Source organism: Vicia villosa, linkage group LG2 (genome assembly GCF_029867415.1).
Source record: "Vicia villosa cultivar HV-30 ecotype Madison, WI linkage group LG2, Vvil1.0, whole genome shotgun sequence".
In the NCBI taxonomy this organism is placed as follows: domain Eukaryota; kingdom Viridiplantae; phylum Streptophyta; class Magnoliopsida; order Fabales; family Fabaceae; genus Vicia; species Vicia villosa.
Genome location: NC_081181.1, coordinates 42,028,870 through 42,045,804, shown reverse-complemented (window position 1 = coordinate 42,045,804; position 16,935 = coordinate 42,028,870). Strand labels below are relative to the sequence as shown.

The 16,935-nt window shown below is 41.9% G+C and overlaps 1 protein-coding gene across 1 annotated transcript; it reads right to left on the bottom strand.

The window, feature by feature from the left end:
* Nucleotides 1-2,134: 2,134 nt before the first annotated feature.
* LOC131648923 (uncharacterized) lies at nucleotides 2,135-2,626 on the bottom strand. The gene has a single exon (XM_058918654.1). The coding sequence runs from the start codon at nucleotides 2,624-2,626 to the stop codon at nucleotides 2,135-2,137; it is 492 nt and encodes a 163-aa protein (XP_058774637.1).
* Between the last annotated feature and the right edge of the window lie 14,309 nt (nucleotides 2,627-16,935).

Sequence of the window (16,935 nt, the reverse complement as noted above, 5' to 3'; positions counted from 1 at the left end):
TCAGGGTTAGGTAATTCAAACAGAAGTTTATGTTTACTTACCAACTAATAACCACCGTCAGAAATGGAAATCATGGACCGATGGATGAGAGATCCCATATCAAATTTAGTTTTACCTGCAAGAGGGGTGTCGGCCTGCAATAAATCTTTATACCCAAAATGAACAGCAATTTGGGTGATAAGACCTCCTAATTAAGCACATCATAATTTAACATTGCATAGAGGAAAAAGAGTTCCCTCATGGTTGCAACGCCATGGCTATCACCCTTGCCAAACACTGTATATGCAAGACATTTTTGGGCATACCGAATACATGGATTCTGAATCCATGAGGACTTGGCGCTCTCGGCGACAAAAGCTTCCAAACCTGTATATCTCCCCAAAATTGTTGTCCCGGAAATTCATCCGGAACGGACCCAAGTCCGTAGATGGGAAAACCGATGACACATCCTAAATCCTCTACAGTTAACTCATGGTCTTTGTTAAACAGACGGAACTTAAGGGTACCAAAATAGTACTTGGTAGACCCATTCCACTCCTTCTCTAACTTAAACTCTACGGTGCTTAAAAAATCAAGAGTGAGGCTTTCATATGATGGTGCCTCCAAATACATAAATTCCAACATGCCCACAGTATATAATAATCTTTCAATTTCAGTTTTTATGCCTAGAGTGTTCATAGTGTTTTCACAAATATACCTCGTTGGTATGAGTTTCCGTTTGACATGGGCCATTTACCTTTGGTGATGCTTGTTTCCCTCAAAGAGAATGTAGCGAGGATTGGATTGGCGTACCGGGCGTTTGCGAGTGCCAGAGGTAGTAGCGACTTGCTTACCCGTGTTGCTCTTTTTGGGTGGCGTGATTGGTACCTTCAAGAAAAAAAACGAAAAAAATTTAAGAATTAGGTGAAAAAGTTACCGTAGGATTGTAGAGGATGAGGAGTAGAACAACTTTTGTGAAGGGTGTGGTGGGTTTTGAGTAGTGTGGAGGGAGAAGTTGGAAGCTTTTGAATGGATGTTAATGGAGGATTTTGGTTTTTTTTTTAGAGAGAGAGAGGTTGAAGAAGAGGTTTTATGAGAGAAAGAGAAAATAAAAGAGAAAATAATGGGATTAGGGGAGAGAAACGAGATTTGATTGGAGGGTGGTGAGGTGTGGTGAATGGGGTCCACAAGAGCCAAAATTAAAAAAAAAATGGAAAAAATCCCGAAATGCCAACACGGGTCATGTTACAGAACACGGCTACCCGTGTTACTCCACTGTTTTCCGTTAAACTTTGTTTGTTTTCATTTTCTCTTGGGAAGGCAACACGGCCCGTGTTGGGTAACACGGCCGCCCGTGTTGCTTCATTGTTTTTCTCCTTCAAAAATTATCTTCTCCGCTTGTTCATTATTTCTCCCGACCTCGTATCCACAATTCAAACTTATTTCACCTGAAAAAGAATAAAACCAAACAAAAAAACAAAGAAACTCAATGAGAAAAATGCGTGGGTTGCCTCCCACAAAGCACTTCATTTAACATCGCATGGCTCGTCGGTCGTCCATCTTATCCTGTAAGACGAACATCATCAATCAAACCACTCTCTTGTCCTTAATAGTAAGGTTTCACCCTCTGTCCATTCACTTTAAATGTATCCCCATTGGTTTGATTTTTTAATTCTATAGCTCCATGGGGAAACACTTTGTGAACCAAGAATGGTCCTGACCACCGTGACTTTAACTTTCTAGGGAATAGCTTCAACCTTGAATTAAAAAGCAACACTAACTGTCCTTCCCAAAAATCTTTCTTTTGGAACTTTCGATCATGCCATTTCTTGGTTTGTTCTTTATATATTTTGGCATTCTCATAAGCTTGATTCCTAAAATCTTCCAACTCATGAAGATGGGATGTTCGCGCTTCACCGGCTTTCAAAAAATCACAGTTTAGGAACTTAGTGGCCCAGAAGGCTTTGTGCTCGAGTTCAAGCGGTAGGTGACAAGCCTTACCATAAACTAATTCATAAGGGGACATACGTATCGGTGTCTTGTACGCTGTTCTGTATGCCCATAGAGCATCATCTAACTTTATTGACCAGTCCTTTCGAGAAGCACTAACAGTTTTTTCAAGAATTTGTTTTATTTTCCAATTAGAAACTTCAACTTACCCACTTGTTTGAGGGTGATAAGGGGTGGCAACCTTGTGTTTCACATTGTACTTTCTCAGCAAATTCTCCATTAGTTTATTTGAAAAATGAGTACCCTCATCACTTATTAGTTCTCGGGGTACTCCAAACCTAGAGAAGATGTTATGCTTGAGGAAATTCACCACCACTTTCGCATCATTGGTGGGCAAGGCTACCGCTTCTATCCACTTTGATATGTAATCTACTGCCACCAAGATATAATTCTTCCCAGAGGATGGATGAAATGGTCCCATAAAATCAATCCCCCATAAATCAAACAATTCTACTTCTAGCATAGGATTCAAAAGCATCTGATTCCTCTTTGAGATGTTACATGTTCTTTGACATCTATCACATTCTCGAACAACATGATGAGCGTCCTTGAATAAGATATGCCAATATAAACCAAACTGTAAGACTTTTGCAACAGTTCTATCAACACTAAAGTGTCCCTCCATACTCTGAGTCATGGCATGCTTTTAGTACATCCCTTTGTTCTTCCTCTGGCACGCATCTTTTGACCAAACCATCTATTCCTCTCTTTTTCTTTTGGTTAGAATCAAAATCCTCCGGGATTACCCCACCTTCCAGATAGTTTGTGTAGTCGGCAAACTAAGGTACACCAATAACAGCGAGGATGTGTTCATCTGCGAATTCATCCTTTATTGGCCGTTTGTTTTCCGTTTCCTCGATAGGTGACATTCGAGAAAGGTGATCAGCTACTGTGTTTTCACACCCTTTCTTGTCACAAATTTCCACATCAAACTCCTGAAGGACCAAGATCCATCTTAGAAGTCTTGGCTTAGAGTCCTGTTTAATAAAAAGATACTTCAAAGAAACATGGTCAGTGCAAACAATGACTTTAGAACCCAACAGATATTGCCTGAATTTATCAAAGGCATAAACAACAGCTAGCAACTCCTTTTCAGTGGTTGCGTAGTTCATCTGGGCAGGGTTCAAAACATAACTAGCATAGTAAATAACATGTAGCAATTTGTCTCCATGCTGTCCTAGAACCGCCCCTACTGCAATGTCACTTGCATCACACATGATCTCAAAAGGTAGAGACCAATCAGGGGCCATAACAATTGGTGCCGACACTAATTTTTTCTTTATTGTTTCAAATGCTACGACACATTCTTTATCAAAAGTAAAAACCTTATCCTTAACCAGAAGAGTAGTTAAGGGTTTGGCTATCTTAGAAAATTCTCTTATGAACCTGCGGTAGAAACCCGCATGCCCTAAGAAACTTCGAATACCTTTTTCATTCATTCGTGGAGGAATCTTTAATATGACTTCGATTTTTTCTTGGTCAAATTCTATTCCTTTGTGGCAAATTTTGTGACCCAAAACTATACCTTCACGCACCATGAAGTGACACTTCACCCGGTTAAGGATCAAGTTGGTCTGTTGGCATCTTTCTAACACAAGAGCAAGGTTAGTTAAATAATTATCAAAAGACTTACCAAAAACTGAGAAGTCATCCATGAACACCTCCATATGCTTTTCAAGCATATCATCAAAAATGGCTTGCATGCATCTTTGAAAAGTAGCAGGAGCATTACATAACCCGAATGACATCCTTCTATAAGAAAAAATACCAAACGGGCAAGTAAAGGCCGTCTTCTCTTGATCTTCTGGTGCAACCGCTATCTGATTATACTCCGAATACCCATCGAGGAAACAATAGTAGTCATGATCGGCTAACCTCTCAAGCATTTGGTCGATGAAAGGTAACAGGAAGTGATCCTTTCTTGTCGCAAGATTTAACCTTCTGTAATTGATGCAAACTCTCCACCCTGTGACCGTCCTTGTATGGATTAACTCATTTTTCTCATTCTTTATCACCGTAGTTCCTCCCTATTTTGGCACCACATGAACCGGGCTCACCCAAGCACTATCAGATATAGGATAGATCATCCCTGCATCTAATAGTTTCACCACTTCTTTTCTGACCACTTTTTTCATCGCGGGATTTAACCGCCTTTGGGGTTGGACTAACAGTGTATGATCATCCTCCATGAAAATTTTTTGCATGCAAACGGTGGGACTAATCCCCTTCAAATCTTCAATCGACCATAAAATGGCACTTTTGTGCTTTTTCAGAACTTCGACAAGCTTGTTCTCTTGGAGAACTTCAAGGTGTGAACTTATGATAGCTGGACATCTGCTTTCGGTGTCTAGGAAGACATACTTGAGGTTCTCCGGTAGTTGTTTCAATTCAGCCCCCTTCTTTGGTTCATCTTTCTTTTCCTTCACTAAAGGTTGCCTTAAATCTTCCCACCGATTTTGTCGAGAACTTTTAAAAGATGGTCCTGCTTCCATCATATCCAACACTTCCATCAATTTTTCTTCAACCTCTTCCGTTTCGTTAAAAATTGATAAACTTAACACTCTTTCTAAAGGTAATTGTTGTGACTTCAAAGCATTCTCATTAACAATTTGATCAATCACCTCAATATGTTGACTAGTGGCAACATCATCCTTGTATTTCATGGTGTTTCACACATCAATTTTTAACTCTTCATCATAGACCTTCAGAGTCATCGTGCCTTCTTCTATGTCTATCCAACATCTCCCGGTCTCTAAGAATGGCCTCCCCAAAATGATTGGAATTTCTTCATCTTCTGGCATCTCTAAAATCACAAAATCCACCGGGAACACAAACTTGTCAATTTTGACGAGCACATCTTCTTCTATCCCGTAAGGTTTCTTCACGGAGTGATCAACAAATTGGAGTGTCATTCTTGTATCTTGTACTTTACCAATCCCCAATCTCTTGTAAATGGGCAGCAGCATAAGGCTCACACTTGCTCCTAAATCAATAAGATCTTTCTTGAATGATCTATCCCCAACTGTACAAGGATTATTTACATAGCCTCGGTCCTTCTTTTTCATCGGAATCTTCATACCCTGCAAAATAGCACTACAAGTTTCGGTTAGAAAAATCGGGTCATGATCGGTGGTCCTTTTCTTGGAGAAGATGTCTTTCATGAACTTGGCATATGTAGGCATTTTCTCCAATTCCTCTAGGAATGGAATGTTTAACTCAAGCTTCTTAAACATCTCCAAGAATTTTTCAAAATTTTTCTCATGCTGCCCTTTCTTCTTATTTCTTATCGGAAAAGGAAGTTTAATGGCCGGTTTTTGCTCAATAATCTTCCCTTTAGTTGCTGGTTCTGACACACCCAAGTCTTCAGCTTCTACCTCATTCTCTTTTATTTCCACATCCACTTCAAGTAATGGCTCTTCTTCTTCAGCACTCTCCTCCACAACTTCTTTAGCTTTACCACTTCTAGTAACTATAGCGCTCATATTATTATGGTCTTTGGGATTCGTAACTTTGGCACTAGGTAGAGCACCAGGTTGCTGAGGATTTGCCAATTGTTGTGCTATTTGACTCATCTGAATTTCAAGATTTTTAATTGATGCACCCGTGTTCCAAAAATTACTTCTCGTTTCTTCTTAAAATTGGGAGCTTTGAGCAACCATCTTTTCAATGGCGATCTCCTAATCTGCTTTTCTTGGCCCTTGTTGCTGGAATTGTTGTTGAGGTTGCTGATAAGGTTGTTGATACTGTTGTTGTTGTGGTGATCGATATTGCTTTTGTTGTGGGAGACTTTGATACGGAACATTCCCTTGTTGATCTTTCCAGGAAAAATTTGGATGATTTTTCCACCCCAGATTGTAAGTATTGGAGTTAGGATTGTTCTATTTCAAGAAGTTGAATTCTTCCACCTGTTGAGCTGTTACCACACAATGCACGGCAAAGTGAGGTCCTCCACATATTTCACAATTCACTGCTTCAATTGGTTGAGCCGACTGAACCTGAGCTACCGTTTGTTTCTCAAGAGCCATTTATTTTAATTTGTGCTTAACTTCAGCTGCAATCTGATCTTCCATCTTAACAACTTGATTTGACAACTTCAAATCAACTAACCCTTATGGTTGATTAACACTGCGGTCATACAGCTCTAAATATTTGTTTGCCGCAATAACATCAATGATCTTCTTTATCTCCGTGGCTGTTTTAAAATTTGTTGAGCCACCTGCAGCTGTATCAATTGGTTTCTTAGTCTTCAGCTTAAGACCATTCACAAAGTTCTGCATTTGTTTGGTTACATCCATGTTATGAGTAGGACATGCAACCAACAACAGCTTGAACCTTTTATATGCATCTCCAAGCGATTCTCCTTCCTTCTGTTTGAAGTTGACTATATCATATCTCTTGCGGATATACACAGAAGCCGGAAAATATTCATTTAGAAATGTTGTCTCCATTTGTTTCCAAGTTGTGATACTTCCAGCAGGTAAAGAGTAAAACCACTCTTCAGCATCGTCCGATAATGTAAACGGAAACATCACCAATTTCATGGATTCTTCAGAATGCCCCTCTATCTTGAGTGACGTTGCAATAGTAAGAAACCTTTATAAGTGCTTATTTTCATCTTGATTGATTCTTCCAGAGAACGGTTTATTTTCTAGTTGTCGTATTGTTGCCGGGTGCAACTGAAAGTGGGCAACGTTGACCGGTTGGTTCACAATTGTCATCCGGCCAAAAGGTGCATTTGCTCCCCCATAATCACCTAAAAGTCTTTCCACAGGAGGTGGGTCAGCTGCCATAGTTTCAGGCTCATAATCTGAATGCTCGGAATGGATTGAATTAGTCTCCTCTGTTTCAGGATCCGAAACTATCAGTGTTTCTTCTGTTGCTTCCAGTTCTTTTTGTTAAGCTTCTCGGCGTCTTGCTCGAAATAATCTTTTTGGTTCTGCGTCAAAAAGAAGTTCAGCTGAGGCCTTACCTCGCATACAAAGATTAGACGAATATTAGTATGAGCAATTTCAATTACAGAAAATAAAATTTTGGTTGTAGAGCAACAAAAATTCAATTGAATTATTATTTAACTTATATTTGGCAGTCTCAGGCAACGGCGCTAAAAACTTGATCGGAAAAAATAGTAAGCGTACTATTTTTACGATGTAGTAATAAAAGGTTAATTCCAAGTATAGATCTCGAGGACTGCGTTGGAATATAAGTTATTATAATTATTCAATGAAATAAAAGAACATAGGGGTTGTTGTTGAATGATAATTTTTAAGGGTAAATTAAAATAAGCAGAAAGTAAATTGATGCTTTTTCACAAATATGAGTTATATGCCAAGGTAAGGTGTATGATTTGCTCTATAACAACCCTGAATCCTGAATTGAGATCTCTCCAACAAGTTCATGACATTCAATTACTAAATCTTTAGGGTGTTTTCGCATAAGTCCTTATTGAGAGAACCTTTGGCTTTTCCTCTTAATACCTAAGTTCTTAGAGAAATAAGATAAAACCAAGCTTTTATTATTAAGAGTTTCTTAGTGACCATAGAGTATCCCTAGTCCTAGGTTATATCTACTATGGTTCAATCATATACAAACCTTAACAATTGCGGTCTGGCAAATTGTTAACCACATAAAAATCTTTATTGGTCCGATAAAGAAATCATTAAAAAAGGTATACAATTAAATTGAATAACAAGAACATGGAATTCATCGAATCAAAATATCAAAGTCATTACAAACCAAATCAGAGACACCCCCTAGCATTGGGGGGTTTAGCTACTCATATTGTTCAAAAGAAATTCAAAGATATGAAAGTTAAACATTACAAATAATTGAGAAATTTTTTATCTTCAATTGCTTTTGCTCATGAATGATCTCCGTTCTTCAACAATCTCATACGTTACTTTTTCTCGATGCGTTTCAAATTCTTCTGTGTAAAAGATACCCCAACTCTTCTCAATCATTCACTATATATTGCAAACCCTTCTGTTCAGTCGGAAAGTACCAAAATGCCTTTCTGGATCAATATTTGAGTTAAAAACTAAAAATAATCAAAATCAGCGTAACTCTATAACACGGGCCGTGTTGTGCAACATGGGTGCCCGTGTTGTCCTTCTGGATTCACTTCCTTTCCTTTTTTTCTTCTTTGCACTCAACAGCAGCAACACGGGTCGTGTTGTGCAACAGGGGTGTGCGTGTTGCCCTCCTGTCTTCCATTCTTTCCTTCTTTTCAACATACATAGCAACACGGGTCGTGTTGGGCAACACGGGCGCCCGTGTTGCTTCTCTGATTTTTCTTGTCTTCTTCCTTGTAACTTTGGATTTCCACCAATTGTCCCGCAACGCATACCATTGACAATCTCAAAGACATGGGGTACATCACCACAACAAAACCAACGCGTAAAATAGGAAAATAAATCGAAAACTAAAGAACTTATATAAAATGCAAATGCACTCAGAATTACTTAAACGGACTCAAAAAGACTATACTATGACATGAAGCAGTGCAAAATACCTGGACTATCGTCAGGAGAGTGACAAAAACATAGTGAGAATCGTTACCGATCAATTCACATGACACGAAGAGTTTCTGCAAGAACATTTAAACCCTGAGCTCCCCTTTCGGATACCTATCTAACAATGCTTTGTACTTAAGTCTTTTTCTGATTTTTCTCCTCTTTCATTCAGACAATCAAATTAAGGCAATGTGAATTTATGATGATCATCACATGCATGAGACTAATCAAGGCTTTCTGATTTTTTCAGGCACCAAATAAGTAACAATTAACGATGATATTTTCAAAACTTTTTTCAGTTTGTGTATTGTCCTTAATTGGACGACGCTAGGGATCAACCTCCTTAGGGCTGAATAACCGGGTGAGGGTTACCCAATTTAGCGGGTCGGCTGCCTTTTACCGCCTTTTCATCATTTGGTGCCAACATTATTTATTTCTCAATTATCATTCATGCATGTGAATCTAGATTATCCCAGACTGTCAAAATAAACTACTTAAGGAGTACTTCTCAGGATTCAAGCACTATGGTACAAATCTACACGTTAGACTCGTATCTCTTTTTAGGAAACCAAGGGTGTTCAAATAAACCCCCTTTCTGCCATATTATTCCGAACTTCCTACACTCAACCAAACATCCCTTCATCTCTATATACGATTCCTGATTGTTTTTTAGATCAGAAACTCTTACGAAAAATAAAAATTTCGGTCAGAAGAACTCAATGTATGGTTTTTACACATCATAACAACAACATAAAAAGAAAAATGCAAGAGTAAGTCCTCCCCCAAAATTGAACTAAACATTGTCCGTAATTTTTAAGAACAAGCCCGAGAGAGGTGACTCCCAGAGGGAATTGCAACTCTAACGACTGCTTCCTAGCATTCACTAGAAATGCCCCATTTTATTTCCTGAAAAACAAAACAAACTAACACAAAAAGAAAACTAAGTTATTAAAAGTGTGGGTTGCCTCCTACAAAGCACTTTGTTTAACGTCGCATGGCTCGACGGTCCATTACCCTTTATTATGGAGGGTATTTCCTTCTCCAAACATGGTTGCTTGTCACTTCTGCACCCACGAACTCATGAAGACGAAAAGCATTGACCACTTTTCTCTTCAAGTTACTACCGAATTTCATCTTCTCACTTGGATTGTCCTCTTTTTTCTTCTTTTTGACTTCTTGAATGAACGCAGAACTTATTATAGATGCATGAGCTGACCCCACATGAGAGACTATGCTTGAGACTTTTTCTGGGAGAGGTTTTGGACTTCTTCTTTCTCTTACACTTCTAATCATACCAACTAACGATTTATTATTCCCACCTGCAGCGTTCTTGTTGTCCTCCAACACCTTCAGTGTTACCTCCTCATCAAATGATTTAACTATGAGTTCCCCATTTTCAATATCCAAATTGCAGTGACTAGTAAGAATAAATGGTCCCCCAAAAAGGATTGGAGTCTCTTCATCCCCAGGAATATCCATGATGTGGAAATCAACTGGGAAGAAAAACTTTTCAATCTATACCAATACATCTTCAGTTATCCCATATGACTTCTTAATGGTGTGATCAACGAATTTCAACTTTGTCTCCTTCTCGCTTATTTTTCCAATCTCCAGCTTTTTGAAGATGGACAATGGCATCAAACTCACACTAGAACCAAAATCAATTAGTACCTTTTTGAACATTCTATTGTTAATTGTGCACGGTATTACCACCGCTCCAAGGTCTTTCTTCTTGATTGGGATCCTTCTTTCCGGCAATACTCTAACGCACTTTTTAGTTACAATTTAAGGCTCACCTCCCATTGTTCTCTGCACTTGCAAGATTAAATTCTAAAGACCATCATCACACTTTGCAGTAAGTAATTTTTCATTGGCTGCAACATATTAAATTCTGATACATTATCCTTACCCATATTTCTTTGTAATCTCATCATTCCACGTGTTAATCAGTAACTCGCTAATATTGATATGCATTTATCTTCCAGTTGCTTCTCACTTAGTAAGACAATTTTCATCTCTCATTTTTTCACAAACTCTCTTCCTTTCCATTCTCTCACCAATCTCAACATCCATAAATATGATATTTTATTATTAACTCCCCTTGTTTTTAAGGAGCGAATTTCGATCTAAAATATTGATAAATAATTACTATTAAAAATAAAAAAAATTTAGTTTATGAAAAACACATAATAATAATTTGGGTTAAATGGCTTTCACCCCCCTGCAATAGTAGCGAGATTTGATTTACCCCCCTTTTAAAACAAAAAATTGGATTACCCCCCTGTAATATTTGGGCACCCCCCCCTAAGCGTGTAAAAACCAGTGGGGTAAATCAAAAAAATATATTTTACAGGGGATAATTTTCCTTCTTAGGGGGCAAAAGACTCACAATTTTAATATTATAGGGGGGTAATCCAAATTTTTTTTAGAAGGGGGGTAAATCAAATCTTGCTACTATTGCAGGGGGGTGAAAGCCATTTAACCCTAATAATTTTTATACAAAAAAAATAGCTTTTGGTAAAAATAGATTGTGGCTCTATTTGGCATGCCACTTTTTGAGCGTATGTCTTATAGCTTATAAGCTCATATAACAATAAAAGACTTGTTTGATAACGCTCTTTTCATTACGAGCTTATAGCTAATTTTACTAGCTTATAGCTTATTTTTCAGATACTATTTTAAATAGCGTTTTAGCTTATAGGTTATGATTTTTTCTTCCATTTTTACCCTTATTATTTTAACTAAAATCCACTTTTACCCCCTATAAGTTTTTTAATTTAAAATAAAATAATTATACATTAAATGTCCTTTCTATCATTTTAATTAATCAGCTAGTAGAACCGCTAATTTTACCAAACACTTCAATCAGCTTTTAAGCTATAAGTCATTAGTCATCAGCTATAAGTTATAAGCTAGCAGTCATCAGCCATAAGCTATCAGCTAGCTTATTAGTTGTTCCGGACCAGCCCATTTATTCCAATTGGCCCAATCCACTCTTTGGCCTAGTGCATTCTGGTCCATACACGCGTCAGTCTTCCCCGGCCTGCTCCGGGAAAACATAAGACATAACCGAGCACGCTAAAGCCTAATGCTCGACAACGGCTAGTTATCAGCTTTTCATGGTCGAAAACCACGCGTGGGCCCTCAAAAGGTGGAGTCCGTTTTCATAGAGCTTCCCTATAAATAGCCCTCTAACCCTAGAGGGCAAGATAATCATTTTCTTACCCAAAATCTCTCACTTTTCTGTTGTACCTTACTGTCCAAACACATACTTTGGCATCGGAGTGCCTTGCAGGTACAACCACCTTTTTTCTCTCAACCGTACCGAAGTTCAAGCCTCACCGTTGCTGGCCACCTGTTCTGCTCGTAAAGATCAGTGGCACCATCATAGGAAATCGTCAGCTCTCCCGTTTATTTTCTTTCATTTCTTGATCCTTTCTTGTCCCTGCAAGAATCCAGAAACCAAAGCTCTCATTCAACTATCATCCATGGTTGGCAAGGATGAAAACCTCTCTTCTCTAGACGCAACTATGATCATTAATAATGACATCTCTCCCGTTGTTCCTCCACCCAAAAACACTACTCCACACCCTCGTGACGGTCTCACAGCGTCTCCCTCCCTGGAAGACATCCGCGACAACACTATCCATCACCTCGGAGAAACCAGCGGTAAAGAAAGCCACGAAGCAGTTCGTGAAAACCCTTTCTCAGCCAAGGGTCCAACTCCCCTAGATCAAACCATGGCCGACATCTTGGCCGCCCTTGTACAGACGAACGCCCTAATCTAACAACAAAACGATCGGATCGGAGCGCTAGAACAGAAACATCGTTCCAAGACCCCCCTGTCACAAACCTCGCTCCCAGCGCGAGGCCATCACCAAGAAACGCCCTCGTTCCCCCTCTTCGAGGGAGCATGCGGGTCCCACTTCCAAGAAAGGACACAGCGACCATCGCTCCTGAAACCGTTCGCCGTCTCCCCGACCGAAGAGAAGATCTAAGTCGCCTTCCGCAAGACACGACGACGATCACAAACAATACAGGCGAAGCCGCGACCGGTCCATCACGCCCATCCCTAGTGACGAGGAAGAAGAGCACTGGGGCCCTCTGTCCCACGCTATCTTGGAAGTATCCCTACTGGTCGGTCTCGAGAAGCCCCCACCATTAGGAAAATATGACGGGACGACTGACCCCGACGAGCATATCGAAAACCTCGGCGCCCTCCTAGATTACATAGGAGTACCGGGCGCAATCAAATGCCGATTGTTCCCAACCACACTGCCCAAAGGAGCCATGACTTGGTACAAGAGCCTTCCTGACGAGTCCATCACGTCAAGGGCACAGAAAGCTTTTCTCCCGACACTTCACAAAGAGGTCGTGCAGGTGTCCACAATTGCCCACATGAAAAAGTTCTTGCTCATACGGGGTCTCCGACCATGTTCAGATTTCGCCAAAGCTGTCGAGATCGAGACGCCAACCACTTTGGATGCATTTTTTCTCAAAGCCCAAGCGTATATACAATATGAGGAAAAAGAAGCCGCTCACGCAGTCCGCAACTCCAGATAGGAAGAAAACACCAAAGGTCCCCATCAAGACGATTCCCGCCGGGGATTCGATAAGAAGAAAGAAGATAAAGGGCGAGATCCTAAGGACTATAAAGGCCCAGCCGGAAAGTTCCGAGAGTACACCCCACTGAACACGTCCATGGAGCGCATCCTGAACGAATGTGCGAACGCCGAATTCCAAATGGGCAAGGTCCGCTTCCCGAAATCCATGCCCGCACGGCCAAACATGGACAAGTCAAAATTCTCTGTTTCCAAAAAGGTCACAGGCACAACACCGAGGACTGCATCCACCTGAAGGACGCGGTAGAGATATTGATCAGAGAAGGACACCTGAAACAATACGCAAAGAAGCAGGAGGCTGCCAAGGAAGCCAAACCGGTCGTCGAGGAAAAGCTCGCAGAGGATACGCCTGCCATGTAAGTGGCGATGAGTATCACCAGACCAGAACACTTTTACCTCCCCGACTGGGCAAAAATGTCCTCCCCCCTCTCTTCTCACAGCCCGTGGGAGCTCTTCCCTTCCGTCATGGTCATCTTCGGAGGAGGATTCAGTAAACTAACCGTCGGGTCTGTAAAACGAAAATTCGACGAGCTAATTTCAGCAAACTCGAGCAAAGCCGCCGCTCTTGACCTCGCCAAGGGCGGCTCCTCCCCCATTGCATTTTACCGGGAAGAATTGTCGGGTGGTGCCCCCAACGCCACCATCCCTCTCCTCATCCGGGCCCGGATGGCCAACTTTGACATACGCCGAATTTTGGTCGACCAAGGAAGATCGGTAGACATTATGCACTCCCAGTTATTCAATACGTTACAGCTAGACCTCACGCCACCTCACGCCCTACGTAGGTTCCGACTTATAAGGCTTCAATGGCACCGTGACAAGACCGTGGGGATTCGTCGAACTTATTGTCTCGGTCCGGTCAGCAATAAGTGCAAGGGCCGTAAAAGTCCATTTCATTGGCATCGATTGCCCTTCGATCTACTAATGCATCTTGAGACGACCCGCGCTGGCTGAACTAATTGTCGTCCCCTCGTTTGTTCACCTTAAACTCAAGTACTACACAGCTAATGGACAAGTAGCCACAGTCCACAGCCAGAAGATGTTTCGAAGCATCCGCCAAAAGGCCTCAACTCGGTAAAAACGGCCTCTCAACTCCAAGATAAAGCAATGACCAACGCGGGCCCCGAGCCCAACAAGCCAATGTCGGGCATCGACACTATCGACCTAGACAGTCGTTTCCATAAAGAATTCGAGGGGAAAGCAGATGCGAAGAAATCAGAGGAAGGCCTACGACCTATCCCGGACGAAGATTTCGAGCTGGTGGCTCTCGGGGAAGATCCCACCAAGGGAGTCAAGATTGGGACAGTTCTGCCAAGCTGGCCAGGAAACAACTTAAAGCCTGCCTCCGGGAGAACGCCGAACTATCTGCCTGGAGCGCAGCCGAAATTCCCGGCCTCGACCCAGAAGTAGCTTGCCATCACCTGACAATCGACCCGACCTGTAAAGTCGTCGCTTAGAGGAGAAGAAAGCAGTCCCCAGAGAAGACGGTTGCGGCCGAACTAGCTGTTAGGGATCTCTTAGAGGCTAAATTCATATCAGAAGCCAAGTATACCACTTGGCTCTCTGACGTTGTACTTGTGAAAAAATCTAATGGAAAATGGAGAATGTGCATTGACTACACCGATCTTAATAGGGCTTGCTCAAAAGACACTTATCCTTTACCGAACATAGATAAACTAGTAGATAATTCCGCCAGGTTTAAATTACTATCATTTATGGACGCGTATTCTGGGTACAACCAAATACCAATGTCTAAAACGGACAAGAAATATATCGCTTTCATAACCGAATCGGGAAACTATTACTATAACGTAATACCCTTCGTCCTAAAGAACGCTGGAGCAACATACCAGCGAATGATGAACAAGGTGTTCCGGACGGAAATTAGCGATATGCTCAAAGTGTACATGAATGACATGATTGTCAAATCCCAGGAGGAAACCGATCACGCACTCCATCTCAAGAAAGTCTTCGAACAGGCCCGGAAGTGCAAAATGAGATTTAACCCCGAAAAATGCACAATCGGAGTCCGAGCTGGTAAATTCCTCGGTTTCTACTTAACAAAAAGAGGGATTGAAGCGATTACGGACAAGTGCAGGGCTTTCTCAGACTTCCCTACACCAAACTCAAAAAAAATTTATCCAATCTTTAAACGGAATGCTCACATCACTGTCCAGAATTGTGGCCAAGTCCGCCCAGCACGCACTACCCCTCTTCAAATTTCTACGAAAGGAAGCTACGTTCAAGTGGACGAACGAATACGATCATGCCCTCTCCCATCTCAAACAAGTTCTCTCGTGCACACCGGTCCTCTCGAGGCCCGATGTCGGGGAAATCTTGTACCTATACCTAGCCGTCGCCACCGAAGCAGTCAGCGCCGCCCTTATCCGAGAGACGCTAGAAGGACAGAGACCCATCTATTTCACGAGCAAAGCACTCCAAGGCCCCGAGGTTAGATACCAACAAATCGATAAAGTCTCCCTCGCGTTGATCTACGCGGCCAGGAGATTAAGGCACTATTTCCTGGCACACACTATAGTCGTGCGTACCGAGCAACCTATAGAACAATTGCTTGGACGTCCCAATATGGCCGGAAGGATGCTCCACTGGTCACTAGAACTTTCAGAATTCTACATAAGGTACGAAGGGAGGAAAGCTCTAAAAGCACAAGTTCTAGCAAACTTCATGGCCGAGATGGCATTCCCTAAAATGTCAGCCTGTAACGCCAAAAAATGGACTTTGTATGTGGACGGAGCCTCGAGCTCGTTTGGAAGCGGGGCAGGTATTATCTTAGAAAACAGAGAAGGGACCCTGATAGAGGTATCGCTCTCCCTATCCTTTCCCACCTCCTACAACCAGGCAGAATATGAGGCACTTCTCGCAGGTTTACGCCTCGCCAATGACCTCGAAGCCGAGGAGATCGAAGTGTTCACCGACTCCCAGCTGGTAGCATCCTATATCTCGGGTGAATATCAAGGCAAGAAGGACCATCTCACTGAATACCTGAGTCTCGTGCGCAAAAGGATGACAGAGCGGCACCCGGGCGGATGTTCTGTCAAAACTGGCCAGCACAAGAAAGAAAGGCGGTAACAAATTCGTGATCCAGGAAATATTACCAAGACCCAGCACCGAATCTCCGGCCTGAGTAACTTACGTAAACACGATCGGAGACACGTCCTGCTGGATGACCCTGTTATACAACTATCTAACGAACGAACTCCTTCCAAATGATCCCAAGGAAGCCGCCGTAATCAAGAGAAGGGCTTACTCGTACGTCCTGGTCGAAAATCGATTATATCAACGGGGGTTTTCCATTCCCCTCCTCAAATTCATTGACAAGGGCACGGCCCTCGCGTGCTTCGATAAATACACAAAGGAATCAACTTCCAGCACCTGGGAGGGAAGTCCCTCGCTAGGAAAGCACTGCGGGCGGGATACTAATGGCCCATCATGCAGCATGATGCCAAAGAATACGTGAAAAGATGTGACAAAAGCCAGCATTTTGGGGACATGCACATCGCACTCCCTAACGAGCTTAAGTCCCTATCATTGCCCTGGCCGTTTTCCTGGTGGGGCATGGATCTCCTCGGACCATTCGTGACCAGAACCAACCAAAACAAGTACCTCATAGTCGCCGTCGACTACTTCACTAAATGGATCGAGGCCGAACCATTGGATAAAATGACATCCCTGAACGTACTGCATTTCTATAAAAGAAACATCCTCGCCCGGTTTGGAGTGCCCCTGGCCATCGTCACTGACAACAGCACCCAGTTCACCGACAAACATTTATAGGAATTCGTCGGAAAATTAGG